General features: G+C 45.9%; 1 protein-coding gene across 1 annotated transcript in view; it reads left to right on the forward strand.

The window, feature by feature from the left end:
- Nucleotides 1-6,855, forward strand: part of NUFIP1 (nuclear FMR1 interacting protein 1) — an 82,073-nt gene extending 75,218 nt beyond the window's left edge. Inside the window, exon 10 of the mRNA XM_033949165.1 lies at nucleotides 5,941-6,855. Coding sequence (XP_033805056.1) covers nucleotides 5,941-6,279 — 339 coding nt within the window. The 3' untranslated portion in view covers nucleotides 6,280-6,855. The remainder of the gene's footprint in view (nucleotides 1-5,940) is intronic.
- Nucleotides 6,856-14,890: the final 8,035 nt, after the last annotated feature.

The following is a 14,890-nucleotide window of genomic DNA, read 5'->3' on the forward strand; positions in this document are numbered from 1 at the left end:
GACCTCTTTGAAAAAAAAAACCCGGAATATAAATGATAATTAACATTTTCTCTGCGTACAATGTGCTTTGTGTTTTTTTTTAAATTTTATTGTTGGTAGATCATTTTGACTTGGTCATTTTAAAAGTAGCTCACAAGCCCAAAAAGTGTGGACACCCCTGCCCTACAACAAAGTGCCTGTAAATTGAAAATTTAAACTTCTGCTTCAAAATAATAATCTAAAAAACAACAATCTGATGGTATACTAAAGTTCTTAATACTACCGTATTTTCACGCAAATAACACGCACCCGTATAAAACGCGCACACGGATATAGCGCGCAGAAATCACGATGATTTGCACAAAAACTTTGATATACCGCGCTCACGGGTATACCGCGCATGCTGCCCGACGCTCCTTTCGCCCGCCCTGACTTTCCGTGCGCTGTCCCGACTCTCCGTTCACCCCCCCTGACTTCCGTGCACTGTCCCCCCTTGAAGGTCTGTCCCCATCCTGAAAGCCTGATGCCCCCCCCCACGTCCGATCCATCCCTCCCCCCCCCCCCCGAAGGACCGCCGACTCCCCAACAATATCGGGCCAGGAGGGAGCCCAAATCCTCCTGGCCACGGCGACCCCCTAACCCCACCCCGCACTACATTACGGGCAGGAGGGATCCCAGGCCCTCCTGCCCTCGACGCAAACCCCCCTCCCCCCCAAGAACCTCCGACCGCCCCCCAGCCGACCCGCGATCCCCCTGGCGACCCCCACGACCCCCCACCCCCCTTCCCCGTACCTTTGGTAGTTGGGCCAGAAGGGAGCCCAAACCCTCCTGGCCACGGCGACCCCCTAACCCCACCCCGCACTACATTACGGGCAGGAGGGATCCCAGGCCCTCCTGCCCTCGACGCAAACCCCCCTCCCCCCCAAGAACCTCCGACCGCCCCCCAGCCGACCCGCGATCCCCCTGGCGACCCCCACGACCCCCCCACCCCCCTTCCCCGTACCTTTAGTAGTTGGCCGGACAGACGGGAGCCAAACCCGCCTGTCCGGCAGGCAGCCAACGAAGGAATGAGGCCGGATTGGCCCATCCATCCTAAAGCTCCGCCTACTGGTGGGGCCTAAGGCGCGTGGGCCAATCAGAATAGGCCCTGGAGCCTTAGGTCCCACCTGGGGGCGCGGCCTGAGGCACATGGTCGGGTTGGGCCCATGTGCCTCAGGCCGCGCCCCCAGGTGGGACCTAAGGCTCCAGGGCCTATTCTGATTGGCCCACGCGCCTTAGGCCCCACCAGTAGGCGGAGCTTTAGGATGGATGGGCCAATCCGGCCTCATTCCTTCGTTGGCTGCCTGCCGGACAGGCGGGTTTGGCTCCCGTCTGTCCGGCCAACTACTAAAGATACGGGGAAGGGGGGTGTGGGGGTCGCCAGGGGGATCGCGGGTCGGCTGGGGGGCGGTCGGAGGTTCTTGGGGGGGAGGGGGGTTTGCGTCGAGGGCAGGAGGGCCTGGGATCCCTCCTGCCCGTAATGTAGTGCGGGGTGGGGTTAGGGGGTCGCCGTGGCCAGGAGGGTTTGGGCTCCCTTCTGGCCCAACTACCAAAGGTACGGGGAAGGGGGGTGGGGGGGTCGTGGGGGTCGCCAGGGGGATCGCGGGTCGGCTGGGAGGCGGTCGGAGGTTCTTGGGGGGGAGGGGGGTTTGCGTCGAGGGCAGGAGGGCCTGGGATCCCTCCTGCCCGTAATGTAGTGCGGGGTGGGGTTAGGGGGTCGCCGTGGCCAGGAGGGTTTGGGCTCCCTTCTGGCCCGATATTGTCGGGAAGTCGGCGGTCGTTCGGGGTGGGGGTGCGAGTGGTCCTGCCGGGGGGGGGGATGTATCGGACGTCGGGGAGTCGGCCGGGCAAGAGGGCTTGGGCTCCCTCTTGCTCCGATCGTGGATGCGGGTGTGAGCGCGTGCGAGCGGTCGTTCGGGGTGGGGGTGCGAGTGGTCCTGCCGGGGGGGGGGGGGATGTATCGGACGTCGGGGAGTCGGCCGGGCAAGAGGGCTTGGGCTCCCTCTTGCTCCGATCGTGGATGCGGGTGCGGATGGGAGCGCGTGCAAGCGGTCGTTCGGGGTGGGGGTGCGAGCGGTCCTGCTGGGGGGGTGAATCGGGCGTCGGGCGGGGTGGGAACTATGTTTTAAAACTTTGGTATACCGCGCTCACGCATATAACGCGCGAGGGGTATGCGCGGTAGGTAAAAACGCGTATAACGCGCGCGTTATATGCGTGAAAATACGGTAATCCCAGTTTCACTTAAAGGAAAAGCTTACGTATATACTGTATATGGCCATTCAATTTTACTAAGGCTCATCTGCTTGTAAAACAGGCTGTATGCATGGGGAAAGCTTTATAAAATTATTCCTTAAGTGTACACTTTCCATCTTATTCTTCTTTTATGCTTTCTGCTGGCGTGTCCTCTTGTTTTGGATTACAGCTCATCAAAGCATAGATTTGAAATGATTAGCTTTCTGGTGCATTTTCTGTTGCTTATAATTGCACCCTGTTCCTTCCCTTAAAAATAAAAGACATGGAAGAGGTCATAATCCCACAGCTGCTAATGCGAGGGTCTGCCCTCTCTGAAAGAAGCATTATGTGGTGTTGACGGCACCTAGCTGAGATATCCTTGGATGCATTCTCTTCCTGCCGTCACTGTAGGCAACTCTTTCTTCTGCCTTGTGTTTGCATTTGCCAGCTGTATTCAAGCAATGTACTGTTGTCCCTTCTCTCTACTTCCCTTTGAAACTTTCACTCCAGATGCCTGAAATATGTTGCTAGGCCAAATGCTCCAGGGCGTGTATGTTGTTAATTTAAACGTATTTGGGATACTGTTTAGTTGCAAGTAGCTATATACGGTATATCCCAGTTATTTTATTTATATTCACTTATTCACTAACTATTGCAGAAAAAAATCTCAAGATTGCGTTGGTGAGGTTACCTTATTTTATTTATTTATTCGATTTTTAGCCCGTCCTCCCAAAGGAGCCCAGAACGGGTTACAAAGTACATCCATAATAATCCAGACAGAGCAGAGATGACAGTTTACATAAATTACAATATAGATGACAGTTTACATAAATTACAATATAGACATGACAATAAAACATATGTACTAAGTAGCATCTGGTGAGATTAAGTGACATAGGTGCGTTGACTGGGTGGCATTTCAGGGTGAATGACTTTAAGGCGCTGGGTTAGTAAAGAGGAAGGTTTTCACAGCCTTCCTGAAGTTCCAGAGTCCAGCTAGTGATCTGACAGATGGAGGGATTGTGTGCCAAAGTTTGGGTATGAAATGTGAGTAGGAGTGTTTGCGGGCGGTTTCAGTTTTGAGGGAGCGGCCAGAAGGTATGGTCAGTCGTTTTTTTCCTTGGGACCTCAGTGGTCGTTTTGGGAAGTAGATTTGTAGTTTAGTTTTCATGTAGTACGGAATCGTTTCATGGAAGGTTTTGAAAGCGAGGAGCAGGGCCTTTAAGGTGCAGCGTTTTTGAATGGGCAGCCAGTGCATGGAAGCTAATGCAGGGGTAACATGGTCGCGGATGCCTAGGTTTTTCCAGAAGGCGGATTGCAGCGTTTTGCACCCTTACTGATAAAGGACTGTTCTTCATGGAAAACAGATGGCTTTTTGTTAATGTTGGCACCATTTTCTCTTTCAAAAACTGAGTTCTGGCAGGTTTTCTTTGAATTTGAGGTTCAGTGGCTAGAGCTACAGTACTTCGCCGAAATTCACGGGGGTTCCATTCCTGGAACCCCTGCGAATATTGAAAAACCGCAAATACGTTTTTTTGTTTGTCAAAAGGCAGGAGAGGGTAGCTGGGCGCCGTCGGGTGCAGAAAATCACTCGCGGTATGCTCCGACTACTCTTCCTGTTACTAAAGTCAGGCTACACCAATCAGGAGCTGTTTTGACACGCAGCTCCTGATTGGATAAGGCCCGACTTAGTGCAGGAAGATGCAGTCGGAGCATACCGTGAGTGATTTCCTGCACTCGCAGCGCTCCGGCTGCTCTCTTCGCCAACAGATCAGGTGCATGCAGCAGCGACTGCACAAGCTTCCCCCGCCCCCGGCAGGCCCCGCGGTGCTCCGGTTGCTCTCCTGCTGCCCTCTTCAGTCTCCCCCATGAAAAACCATATTCACAGTTTTTCTAAATTCGTAGGGGTTCCTAGAACGGAACCCCTGCGAATATTGGGGGAGTACTGTATATATATTTTTGGCTCTGTTTAACTTTATTTTATTGTCTTGATTTTATGTTGATTTTTTTATTTATTTTTTTTTTTTAAATAAACTGCTTTGAATTAAACAAATAATGAGTGGGCTAATTCATAGGTGAACAGATGAATTAAGGCTCTGTTTAGGGTTACCAGTCATCCGGATTTCCCTGGACATGTCCTTCTTTTTGAGGATATGTCCGGGGGTCCGGACAGCTTTTCAGAACCCGGCACTTTGTCCGGGTTTTGAAAAGCTTCCCAACAAAATCACGTCAGGAAGGGGCATCCGCGCATGCACGGATGCAACGTGGTGATGTCAGGTGCGCAGATGCTGTCTGGGGGTGGGGTGGAATAGGGCATAATGGAGGCGGAACTGGGGGCATGGCCATAGGTCTGGATTTTCCCAATGGAAAATCTGGTAACCCTACTCTTGTTCTCTTAAGCAAGGCTAATCAGAATTGTTAGTTTGTAGTTAGGGCCTATCATAAACATGATCTAGTTACTCCTAATTTAGATTGGATGGAATTGAGATGTCTCTTCATTTTCCTCCATGAAAACTATACTTTAGTAATTTGATGAAAAATCATAGGAAAATGATGTTGTTGGCCACACGTATAGATAAACAGAGAAACAGTGGCTATATGCCCCAGTGGTAAGCTGGAAGTATGCTGGTATGGACTGTGCTGCTTCTGTCGGTAATCCAAAGAGATGGTGGGGTTCTATCTTTTCAGTAATTTCAGCGCCGATGCTTGAGTGTCTTTGCCCATTTGTCAGCGGTTGCACCTTTTTGTAGTGTGCAGATTAGAACCATTGAATATTGTGGTTCTTGTATGAGTGCCTGTTTCACACTAGCTGTGAGCAGGCCTTAATTTCAAGGGGGGAGGGCCTGGAAGGTAGTTCTTTTCAGAGTTCTTCTTTTGCTCCAGTCCCCGGTGTCGGGTCAAAAGCACGCCGGGACAAAGGCGCGCGCAGACAATTGAGCGCAGCGCAGAGGTGCACGCCGCAGAAAATTACTGTTTTTAGGGCTCCGACAGGGGGGGGAACCCCCCCCACTTTACTTAATAGAGATTGCGCCGCGTTGTGGGGGGTTTGGGGGGTTGTAACCCCCCACATTTTACTGAAAACTTCACTTTTTCCCTGTTTTTAGGGAAAAAGTTAAGTTTACAGTAAAATGTGGAGGGTTACAACCCCCCCAAACCCCCACAACGCCGGCGCAATCTCTATTAAGTAAACTGCGGGGGCTCCCCAACAAAACCCCCGTCGGAGCCCCTAAAAACAGTAATTTTCTTCGGCGCACGCCTCCGTCTTGCGCTCAGTTGTCGGCGTGCGCCTTTGTCTTTCACGGGGTTGTCTATGAACCCAGTCCCCCTCTCTCCTTTTTCCCACAGGGAAGAGAAAGGAAGGGGAATGAACAGCCTAATCCAGCCTATTTTCTCCTGTTGCCCCTGTCCCTCTTGCCTGTTTCATCGACTCCACAGTTCCACTTCCTTTTTGTCTACAAATTAAGCCCAGATTTAAGTGAATATGGCTTCTGTGATGTGTAGTTTACTGAAATTGAGGATCCAGTACATTATTTATACTTTTACAGTTATGTTTTGTTTCTTTCACGGTTGTCTTTATTTACAGTGTTATGAAATGATCTGCTATGCTTTTCAGCTGAAAGTGTAAAATTTGGTTAATGAAGCTAGGGAAGCAGCTGATAAACATTCTTTTTCTTTTGCCTTTTTTCTTAGTTGTTGGCCCATGACATACGGCATGAAAGAAACGTGATCCTTCAGTGTGTCAGGTACATTCTTCAAAATAACTTCTTTGGACTTGTTTCAAAGGCTAGCATGGTGAGCAATGTTCCGACTATGCAGGCCGTTAAAGTTTCAGAGATGGACAGGACCAAAGGCTACAGTGACAGCAGTAAAGCTGATCTGCATCCTGTGAGAGGAAGGTGTAGTGAAACAGTGAGAGAACAGAGTGCCCAAACTGCCCTCAGTCAGACTTCCAGAAGGTTCTTCTCGACAGAGGAGGAAGAGATCTGGGAAACTCCTGCTCTAAACTATGAAGAGAGATCCGAAGTCTAGCATAGCCATGCTATAAGTGATGACAAAAAGGAAACCAGCAACAGGAAAAGAGACTTTAAGAACTGTTTGAACTTTTAAGTACTATTTGAAAAAGTTCAGGTATACAATACTTGAAATCCTGAATGTTGTAGATAACTTTCCCAAACTACTGGAACTCTCTTGCAACTAGTTTTTATAAATGATGGATTATTTGTGGCATTCACAAGTGAAATTAAAAAATACTTTTTACATTTAAGCTAGACTATTCTTTGTTTGCTCTTTTCAGATATATTCAAAATGTCTCCATTGATCGTGTCCTCCTTTGGATAGTACATTTCTAAAAAGAGCCAAAACGTGGAACACCAACCTGGTGAATAGTGTCAGCATTTTCCATGTGGTATTTGCCCAAATGAGTTCTGTTTATTGTTCTTTGGCTCATTTTGCCATTGTTGGTAAGGTACAACAACTGAGATCCATACTTGTGAATAAAACGCATGTCATTTCAAAGAGAAGTTAGTTTCTTTGCTGAGATACAGTAATCTTTCAACACTGATAAGCAGGAAACTTTTTTCCACTGCTTAAATATAGCACCAGTAACAAAGTGGGCCGTTTATGTGCAGCATGATAGTTATATTAAGAAGTTTGATATAAAATCCTGCCTCTTGCAATTAAAATTGATCCCTACTGTTTACCTTTCTTCTCTATTCAGATATTTTTTTAGTCTATATTTATTGAATTATTAAAGTAGAAAGTAGTTACAAAACCAAGACACAAAACAAGAACAATGAACAGGTGACGGCATGGATAATTAGGAGTTATGGCAAACATATGAAGACATATATGAGCATATGAAAATATATATGAACATATGAAGATATATATTTGGCATTAAGTTTCGATTAAACCAATTCAATTTCTTTAGCAATATAAGCTCAAATTTATAAGTGGTACAGACCAATTATCATAATTAACTTTGGACTTATCTTTCAGGAATTCAATACAATTTTAAGAGCTAATGACAAAAGAGTATCTAATAAGGGAACATTCATATTGATTTTAAGAATGTTTGGGAAAAGTGCTCTTAAAATAATGTCTATAATCTATTTCACATTGCAGAAAGAAAAAGTTCTATAAAATGGACCAAATAGCCATCCAATAATTCTGCAAATACTTAAGTGTCAAGTTTCTTTATTTTGATATACTGTTTATCAAATCAAATGTCTAGACGGTGTACAATGTAAAAAGATTGTAAGGGACAATTAAAATAGGTAAATAAAAACAATGTTTTTATCAAATATTAAATACTAGACAAATTTGACATAACATACATGAAACAGAAGGAGGTTAGGGGAGGGAAAGGTTGTTTAAAATACATCGAAGTAAAAATTAATAAAAAAGGATGGTAAATGGGGAGTGGCGAAAAACATTAGGAGGGGAATCGTCTCAAAAGAGATATTAGATATTGTAAAGCTTCACATGAATCAAGGGGTTAAGAAGTGGCTGAATATAGTATTAGAGAGAAAAGGCGTCTTTAAAAAGGAAAGTTTTAAGTTTGGCTTTAAATTTTTCCAGGGAGTTCTCTAATCGAACATCTAAAGGAAGGGCATTCCACAGAGAGGGGGCGGTGACTGAAAAAATGGATTTGGGGGTAGTATCGTAAAATAGTTCCCGTATAGATGGAATGGAGAGTAAATTTTGATTATTTGATCGAAGGGTTCTGGAAGATGAATAAGGTATTTAGAATTTATCAATGAATGCTGGTTAGAGTTTTTAGTTTTAAAAGTGAGGAGGAGTATTTTATAGGAGAGACAATGAGCAATAGGTAGCCAGTGTGCTTTACGAAGAAGAGGAGTGACATGGTCAAATTTTTTTGCATGATAAATTAATTTAACAGCAGTGTTTTGCAATAGTTGTAGATGACGGATTTCTTTCTGAGTTATACCTTGATAATGGGAATTACAGTAATCTATAGTTGAAATTACACTTGAAATTTACACTTGTAAATTATATGTTTCACAGAACTTAGCTTAGTTTCAAATATTCAGACACTATAGCCATCTCTCCCCCCTCCCCCACCTATGCCGATCAGCATGGTACCTTTCAGTATTGACTGAAGGATACCATGGTCTCCAGTTGAATTCTCCCCCCAAATAGGGGAGAAAAATGTGATTCATAAAGCAAAAGTGCTATAGCCTAATGGTACAAGATATGCTATCATGAGGTGTGGATAAAAAATGGAAGCAAACCATAGAGCTGTTCTTCACCCAGAGAGTGGTAGAAAACTGGAACGCTCTTCCGGAGGCTGTTATAGGTGAAAACAACCTCCAGGGATTCAAGACAAAGTTAGACAGATTCCTGCTGAACCAGAATGTACGCAGGTAAGGCTAGTCTCAGGGCACTGGTCTTTGACCTAAGGGCTGCCGCCTGTGAGCGGACTGCTGGGCACGATGGACCACTGGTCCTGACCCAGCAGCGGCATTCTTATGTTCTTACAATGAGACCTTTTAAAATGGCAGACTCGTCTTATGTGGATGGGTATGGCGGCTGCCAGGTGTTTCGCGCAACATTAGAAGAGGCAGACTAGTTCAACGGTGATAGACTAGAAAAACTAGTTGCGAGCTCTGGCACAAATGGAATTTATTGGCAGCTAAAGATGTGGGTACTATATCCAACAGCATTGGACTTGGACTATGATTTTGGAGAAATTAGATAGGCTTATAAGTTGGTATTACAGGGGGGGAAACGATGGGGGGGGGGGGTTCGACCAGGAAACAGGATGGGGAGGGTCTCCTATAAGGAACACTGGGCATTCCTCAGCATGTCATTTAAGATAGAAGTGTAGACTGTGATGTCTGGCGGTTCCTGCATTACATGTTGTGTGGGTAAGGTGGTGAGCTGTTTCAGTGTCTAATGTCACAAGCAATAGTCCAGCAGTGGAAAGGCGATCCTGCCACAGTGAATGCAGCTCCCTCTTCCGAGGTGACCTTTCTGGCCAGCTGTGATATTGGCAAGGAACCTCCCATTCCTATAGCTGAGAAGCAATTTAAGGCTCCAAAACGGAAACAAGTACCCCTCTCTTCCACTGGCTCACTCAGTGCACTCCTAAGAGATTGCAATAGCATCAACACCTTACTAGACGCCTGCAAACAGCCTCCACCGGGAGACAGCCCAAAGTGATCATATTCCTATAGCATACCTAATTATGGAATCAACTCCCTCCTGCCATTAGGGCAATTGATATACCAAGCAGGGTCGTGTGTTCTTCCCGAGGCATGCAGACAGAAAACTTCAGCAGCAGATCGGAGCTCTTCTGGGACTGCCCGGCTCCCGTGGCCTGGCTGTATCTTCAGGTTCTGGGGTCCTAGGCTGCTCTTTCAAGGCGGTTTCCTGGGCCTGAGCGCACATGCGCCATACAGGAGTCCCTTCTCTCTTGGTGGTCTCTGCAACGTCATCCCCTTCAGATGCTGCTCTTCCTTGGACAGAGCCAGCTCGCAGCAGTCTGAAATGGTGGTTTCAGGGGAAGCTGTCTGCCAGGGCAGGCTTCTTTAGGATATCAGAATGGATGACTCTCATGATGGATGCCAGTCTGTTGGGTATGGGGTGCTCATTGCGGGGACTGTTACATTAATGGACATGTGGACTCCTGGTTGATCAGTTGTCTGGAACTCGGGACAATTCGACGGTAACAAAATCTCCAAGTCCAACAACCAAAGTAATACTGTTGCTCAACATCTGGCGCTCCTTATCCTCCAAACATGACATTCACCGTGAGCCATCATCTGGGGGCAGCCGCCTTGGAGCGGCTGGGGCACGGGCAGTGTGTCTGGGAATGAATACATGGATAGGAGGTACCATCGCAGGGAGGAAGACATAAGGCATTCCTGGGACTGTCAGCCAAGTCTCTTCCTGAAGAAGCCCTTTCTGGGAACGTCAATCGCTCCTCCTAAACTTACGTTGCACCACTTCATCACTGAACGCTGAAAACCAGTGGATTGAAGACAAAAGTTTATATTATTTTTTTTCAAGCTTATAATTATCTTTAATCTTATCTATTGTTTTTGCCTTTTGTCTTTGTTTTGTTTCTATTTCTATCATTTAAATTTCTCCAGAATTTTACTGTTCAACGGTTCCCCCTTCTGCATCTATTTCCTTTCTCTCCTCTCTTGTACCTTCCAAAGTATTTAGATTCAATGCTGTCTTATTAAAATGTTTATTTTTATTTTTTATTTTCCTCTATCTCTACTTTTCACTTCTCTATTACCCTCCAGGTACTTTAGTTAGATTGTGAGCCTTCGGGACAGTAAGGGAATTTTTCAAGTACCTTTCTTATTTCTAATCTTAATGTATATTTCTGTAAACCGCTTAGAACCTAACGGACTGTAGCGGTATATAAGTATAAATTACATTACATTACATTACTACACACTCCCCCCCTCTCCATCTGCAGACGATCTAGCAAAATTTCTTCAATGAGAAAGTCCATACCTTACGATGCTCGTTCCCACCAGCACCCTCTTACAACTCTACTGGTATCCACCGACTCAAACCCACTCCAACTGTCGCCAACCATATTCCAGTCGACAGATCCTGGACCACCTTTGAGCTTGTTTCTGATTCCCAGGTTGCTAAACTCTGCCTCAAGTTGAAATCCTGCAACTGTACCTTGGACCCCTTCCCCTCCTACCTATATGAGAAAATTCCCACACAAGCCATCTCATCTCTTACCAATCTGATAAACTCTGCCTTACTTTCAGGCCTATTCTCTGCAGAAATGGGAAGCATTTCCCTATCCCCACTACTGAAAAAAGCTGATCTAGACCCCTCCATACCATCCAGCTATCGCCCAATAGCAAATATTCCTCTCTTGACCAAGTTGCTGGAGTCCATCATATCTACCCAACTTTCATCCTATCTTGAAAGATTCTCCATTTTCCTACCCTACCAACATAGCTTCAGACTCAACTTCAGCACTGAATCCCTATTGGCCTCATTAATCTCAAAGGTCCAACATCTTCACTCTCGCAATAAGTTCGCTGTTCTTCAGTTCGACTTTTCTGCAGCTTTCGACATGGTCCATCATGATATACTAATTCTCCAACTTTCTGAAATTGGCATAAACTCAACAGTCTTAGATTGGTTCTCAAAATTCTTACGTTCCCGCTCCTACTTCGTTAACATGAATGGCTCCTCATCTCTCCCGTGGAAATCGAGTTGCTCACCTCTATCCCCGATTCTCTTCAATGTCTATATGTCCTCCCTGAAACTCCTCCAACTGTCCCCCTTGGAAACACTTTACACTTACGCCGATGACATCCTTGTCCTCCTCAAGACCGACTCTAACCTCACTAATCTCTCTGAGAACATCTCTTCATGTATATCGAACCTCCAATCCTGGGCCCTCACCGTACAAATGAAATTAAATGAGACCAAAACAAAACTACTTTGGCTCGGCCCAAAATTAGATCAGTTACCCACCCTCATCTCACTGTCCTCTGGCACCACATTGCAGCTTGAACACTCATGCAAAGTTCTGGGCATCATCATTGATTCCACACTGTCCTTCAATGACCACCTTAATTCCTTAGTAAAAAAATGCTTTTTCAACGTTCACATGTTAAGGAAAGTGAGATCCTGCTTCCATCATCATCACTTTGCTGTCCTCGTACAATCCATCATTCTTTCCAGACTGGATTACTGTAACTCCATCTACATAAGCCTGACAAAGAAAAGCCTTCATAGACTCCAGCGGATCCAGAACACTGCGGCTAAACTAATCTTCGCAAAAAGCAAATTTGACCACGTCTCCCCGCTTCTGTCTAAGCTTCATTGGCTCCCATTAATCCTTAGGGTTCACTACAAATGCGCCTGCCTAACCTTCAAGTCTCTACATGGTATCCGGCCTCCCTCCAACTCTTCCGAAAACATTTGAAAACTTGGCTTTTCTCTAAAGTGCAATGACCCCTCCCTCATCGATATTCGAAGTCCCTCTAAACTTCTCTCTCTAAGTTCTTCTACTTTTCATTGTAGCTCCTTTCTGTACCAACTCCTGTAAACCGTGTCGAGCTCTACTTCTGTGGAGATGATGCGGTATACAAACTTAAGGTTTAGTTTAGTTTAGCCCATTCTGGTAGGAAAAACAGTGCAAGTCTTCTCCAACAACGCCACAGCAGTGGTATACATAAATCGGCAAGGGGGCACGAAAAGCACTCTCTTGGGCCAGGAGGCTCGCTTGCTATTCACTGGGCAGAAGCTCATCTTCTGTCTCTCTCAGTGGCCCACCGTGGCCTGTATCAACAACATTCAGGCAGATTTCCTCAGCTGACAGATCCTGGACCCAGAAGCTGTCGCAGAAAGCATTCCCGTCTGATTATATGGCGCTGGACTTGATGGCTTCAGCAGAGAACTCAAAGGTCCAATGCTTTTTCAGTCGAAGAACACTTTGCAGAAACCTAGGGCTGGACGCCTGGTTCAGCCCTGGCTAGTTCATGAGCTTCTGTATGTGTTCCCTCCATGGCCTCTGGTTGGCTGGGTCATCCGCCAGATAGCAACACATCCAGGCTTGGTTATTCTAGTACCCATGGTATGTGGATCTCGTACATCTTTGGTGCGACAAGAAGCTCTGGCTCCCTCTTCATCGGTACCTTCTCAGGGCCCAATGCCCATGGAGAACCCACAGCGCTTTGGTCTTACAGTTTGACTCATGAACGCTCAGCCATGATGAAGCACAGTTATTCAGAGGTCTGTTGATGCAACTTCCTCTTTCCTCAGAGGCGGGTGCAACCTATCAAAGGATCCAAGGCTGCCCAAGTGAATCACTGTGCTGACGCTACTGGCACTGCTGCAGGCAAGTACTGAGAGCTGCTGGGAGGGAAGGGGAGGAAGCCACTTTTGGAGGCTGGGAAGCTGCTGGACTAAGGGGCGTATCAGACACATACACTCCCTCGGTCGCCCGGCCCCTCTGGCAAATGTAAAAACCAATTGTGGACCATGAATCAAAAAGTTTACCCACCCTTGGACTAGACTATACAGAAACAAAACACAAAAGATTACATACCCCAGCAAGGATCCTTTAACAGATTAGAACCATAATAATAATCTGTAAGGTGAAGAATAGTGGTAAATACTGAATACTCGTAAGTAAAATGCACCATACCATGATGCCCCAAAGCACCAATACCATCAATGATCACCATCTGATGCACATGTATAGATAACCATCACAGATACCCTCTAACTCTGTCTAGTAACACCATAACTAAAGCTCATACATCATAACTCATGTATTGTAACACTATTGCAGAAGCGCATGTAAACTGCTCTGAATTGACTCCCCAGTCATTAGTAGTGATATACCATGTTTCCCCGAAAATAAGACACTCATATTAATTTTGGGCCCAAAAAAGGCACCAAGTCTTATTTCTGGGGTAGGTCTTATTTTTTTTCATGTACAATGATCATCTCTCCCTTCCTCTTTTCTATTCCAATTCTTTCCCCCACAGGTGCAGCATCTTTCCTCCCCTCTCACCCATCTTTCCCTCCCTCATATCCTCCTGTGCAGTAGAACCCTTGCAGCTTCTATCCCTCCCTCCCTTCCTCCCATCCCCCTTTGCAGCATCTTTCTATCCCTCCCATCCCCCCGCCACGCACCCCTCCTCACACACACACACACTGACCCTTTCATCTTTCCCTCCCATCTGAACCCCGACTATGAGATCGAAATGCCTGGTAACAAATGGCAGCGTTGGCAGCACCGGCTGCATCGTGGCCTTTTGCCCGGGCGTTCCTCTGCCATGTTGCTGATGACATCATCATCAGCCTGGGCGTGAGAAGGCTATTACTATTTACCACCTATTCTTGACATTTTTGTCTGACTGAAGTTTCCTTTTTCTTCACATTCTTTGTAAGATAAAGTTGAATTCGTTGTGGGGTTCATGTAGCCTAAATTGTTGAAAGATTTTCTTGCTTCTTGTAAACTACTCTAGCTCTATTGTTTAAGATGGTAATATACAAGAAGTATTAAAAATTTCTTTTGCAATAGATTATTTCTGCTTGGTTTAGAATTTCAAATCAGTTCATAGGTTCTTGTTCTCCAGACTCAAAAATATGGGCAGTATAACCCCTGTTTGAAACTGCAATACTGATTGGAATTGCTTAAATCATGGAGTACGATTAGCTCACTGGATTGGTCCTTTGTCCAGCTGTTCATCATGCAATATTAGCAACAGGCAGATGCTGTCAATGGAGGCGGCTGGCAGCTGCTGATACCCCTGAGCCAAATGACTTTCTTTAAAAGGGTGGCAATGCAGAGTTCCAGGGAGCTACAAATAGCACAGCCCAAAAAGCAATTCTCAAGTTTCAATCAGCTGAGGAGCACTGATAACTGACCTCACGTGCCGGCCAATGGATGGAAAATGCGTACTGTATTATGTTCAGGTTCTATCTTCTATTTTTATCCCAGCCCTGTTGTCAAGCTGAACAGGGATATAAACAGTAATATAATATACACATTACTGCGGCATTCATCTGTTAGTGCTTACCTAACTTTTTCCATGCTTAGCTCTATCTGCTGGGGAGAGGGAGAGTTTTGTGGCTTTGAAACACAGTGTACAGTATACATTCTTCAGGAAACACT

The sequence above is a fragment of the Geotrypetes seraphini genome, chromosome 6 (genome assembly GCF_902459505.1).
Source record: "Geotrypetes seraphini chromosome 6, aGeoSer1.1, whole genome shotgun sequence".
Lineage (NCBI taxonomy): Eukaryota > Metazoa > Chordata > Amphibia > Gymnophiona > Dermophiidae > Geotrypetes > Geotrypetes seraphini.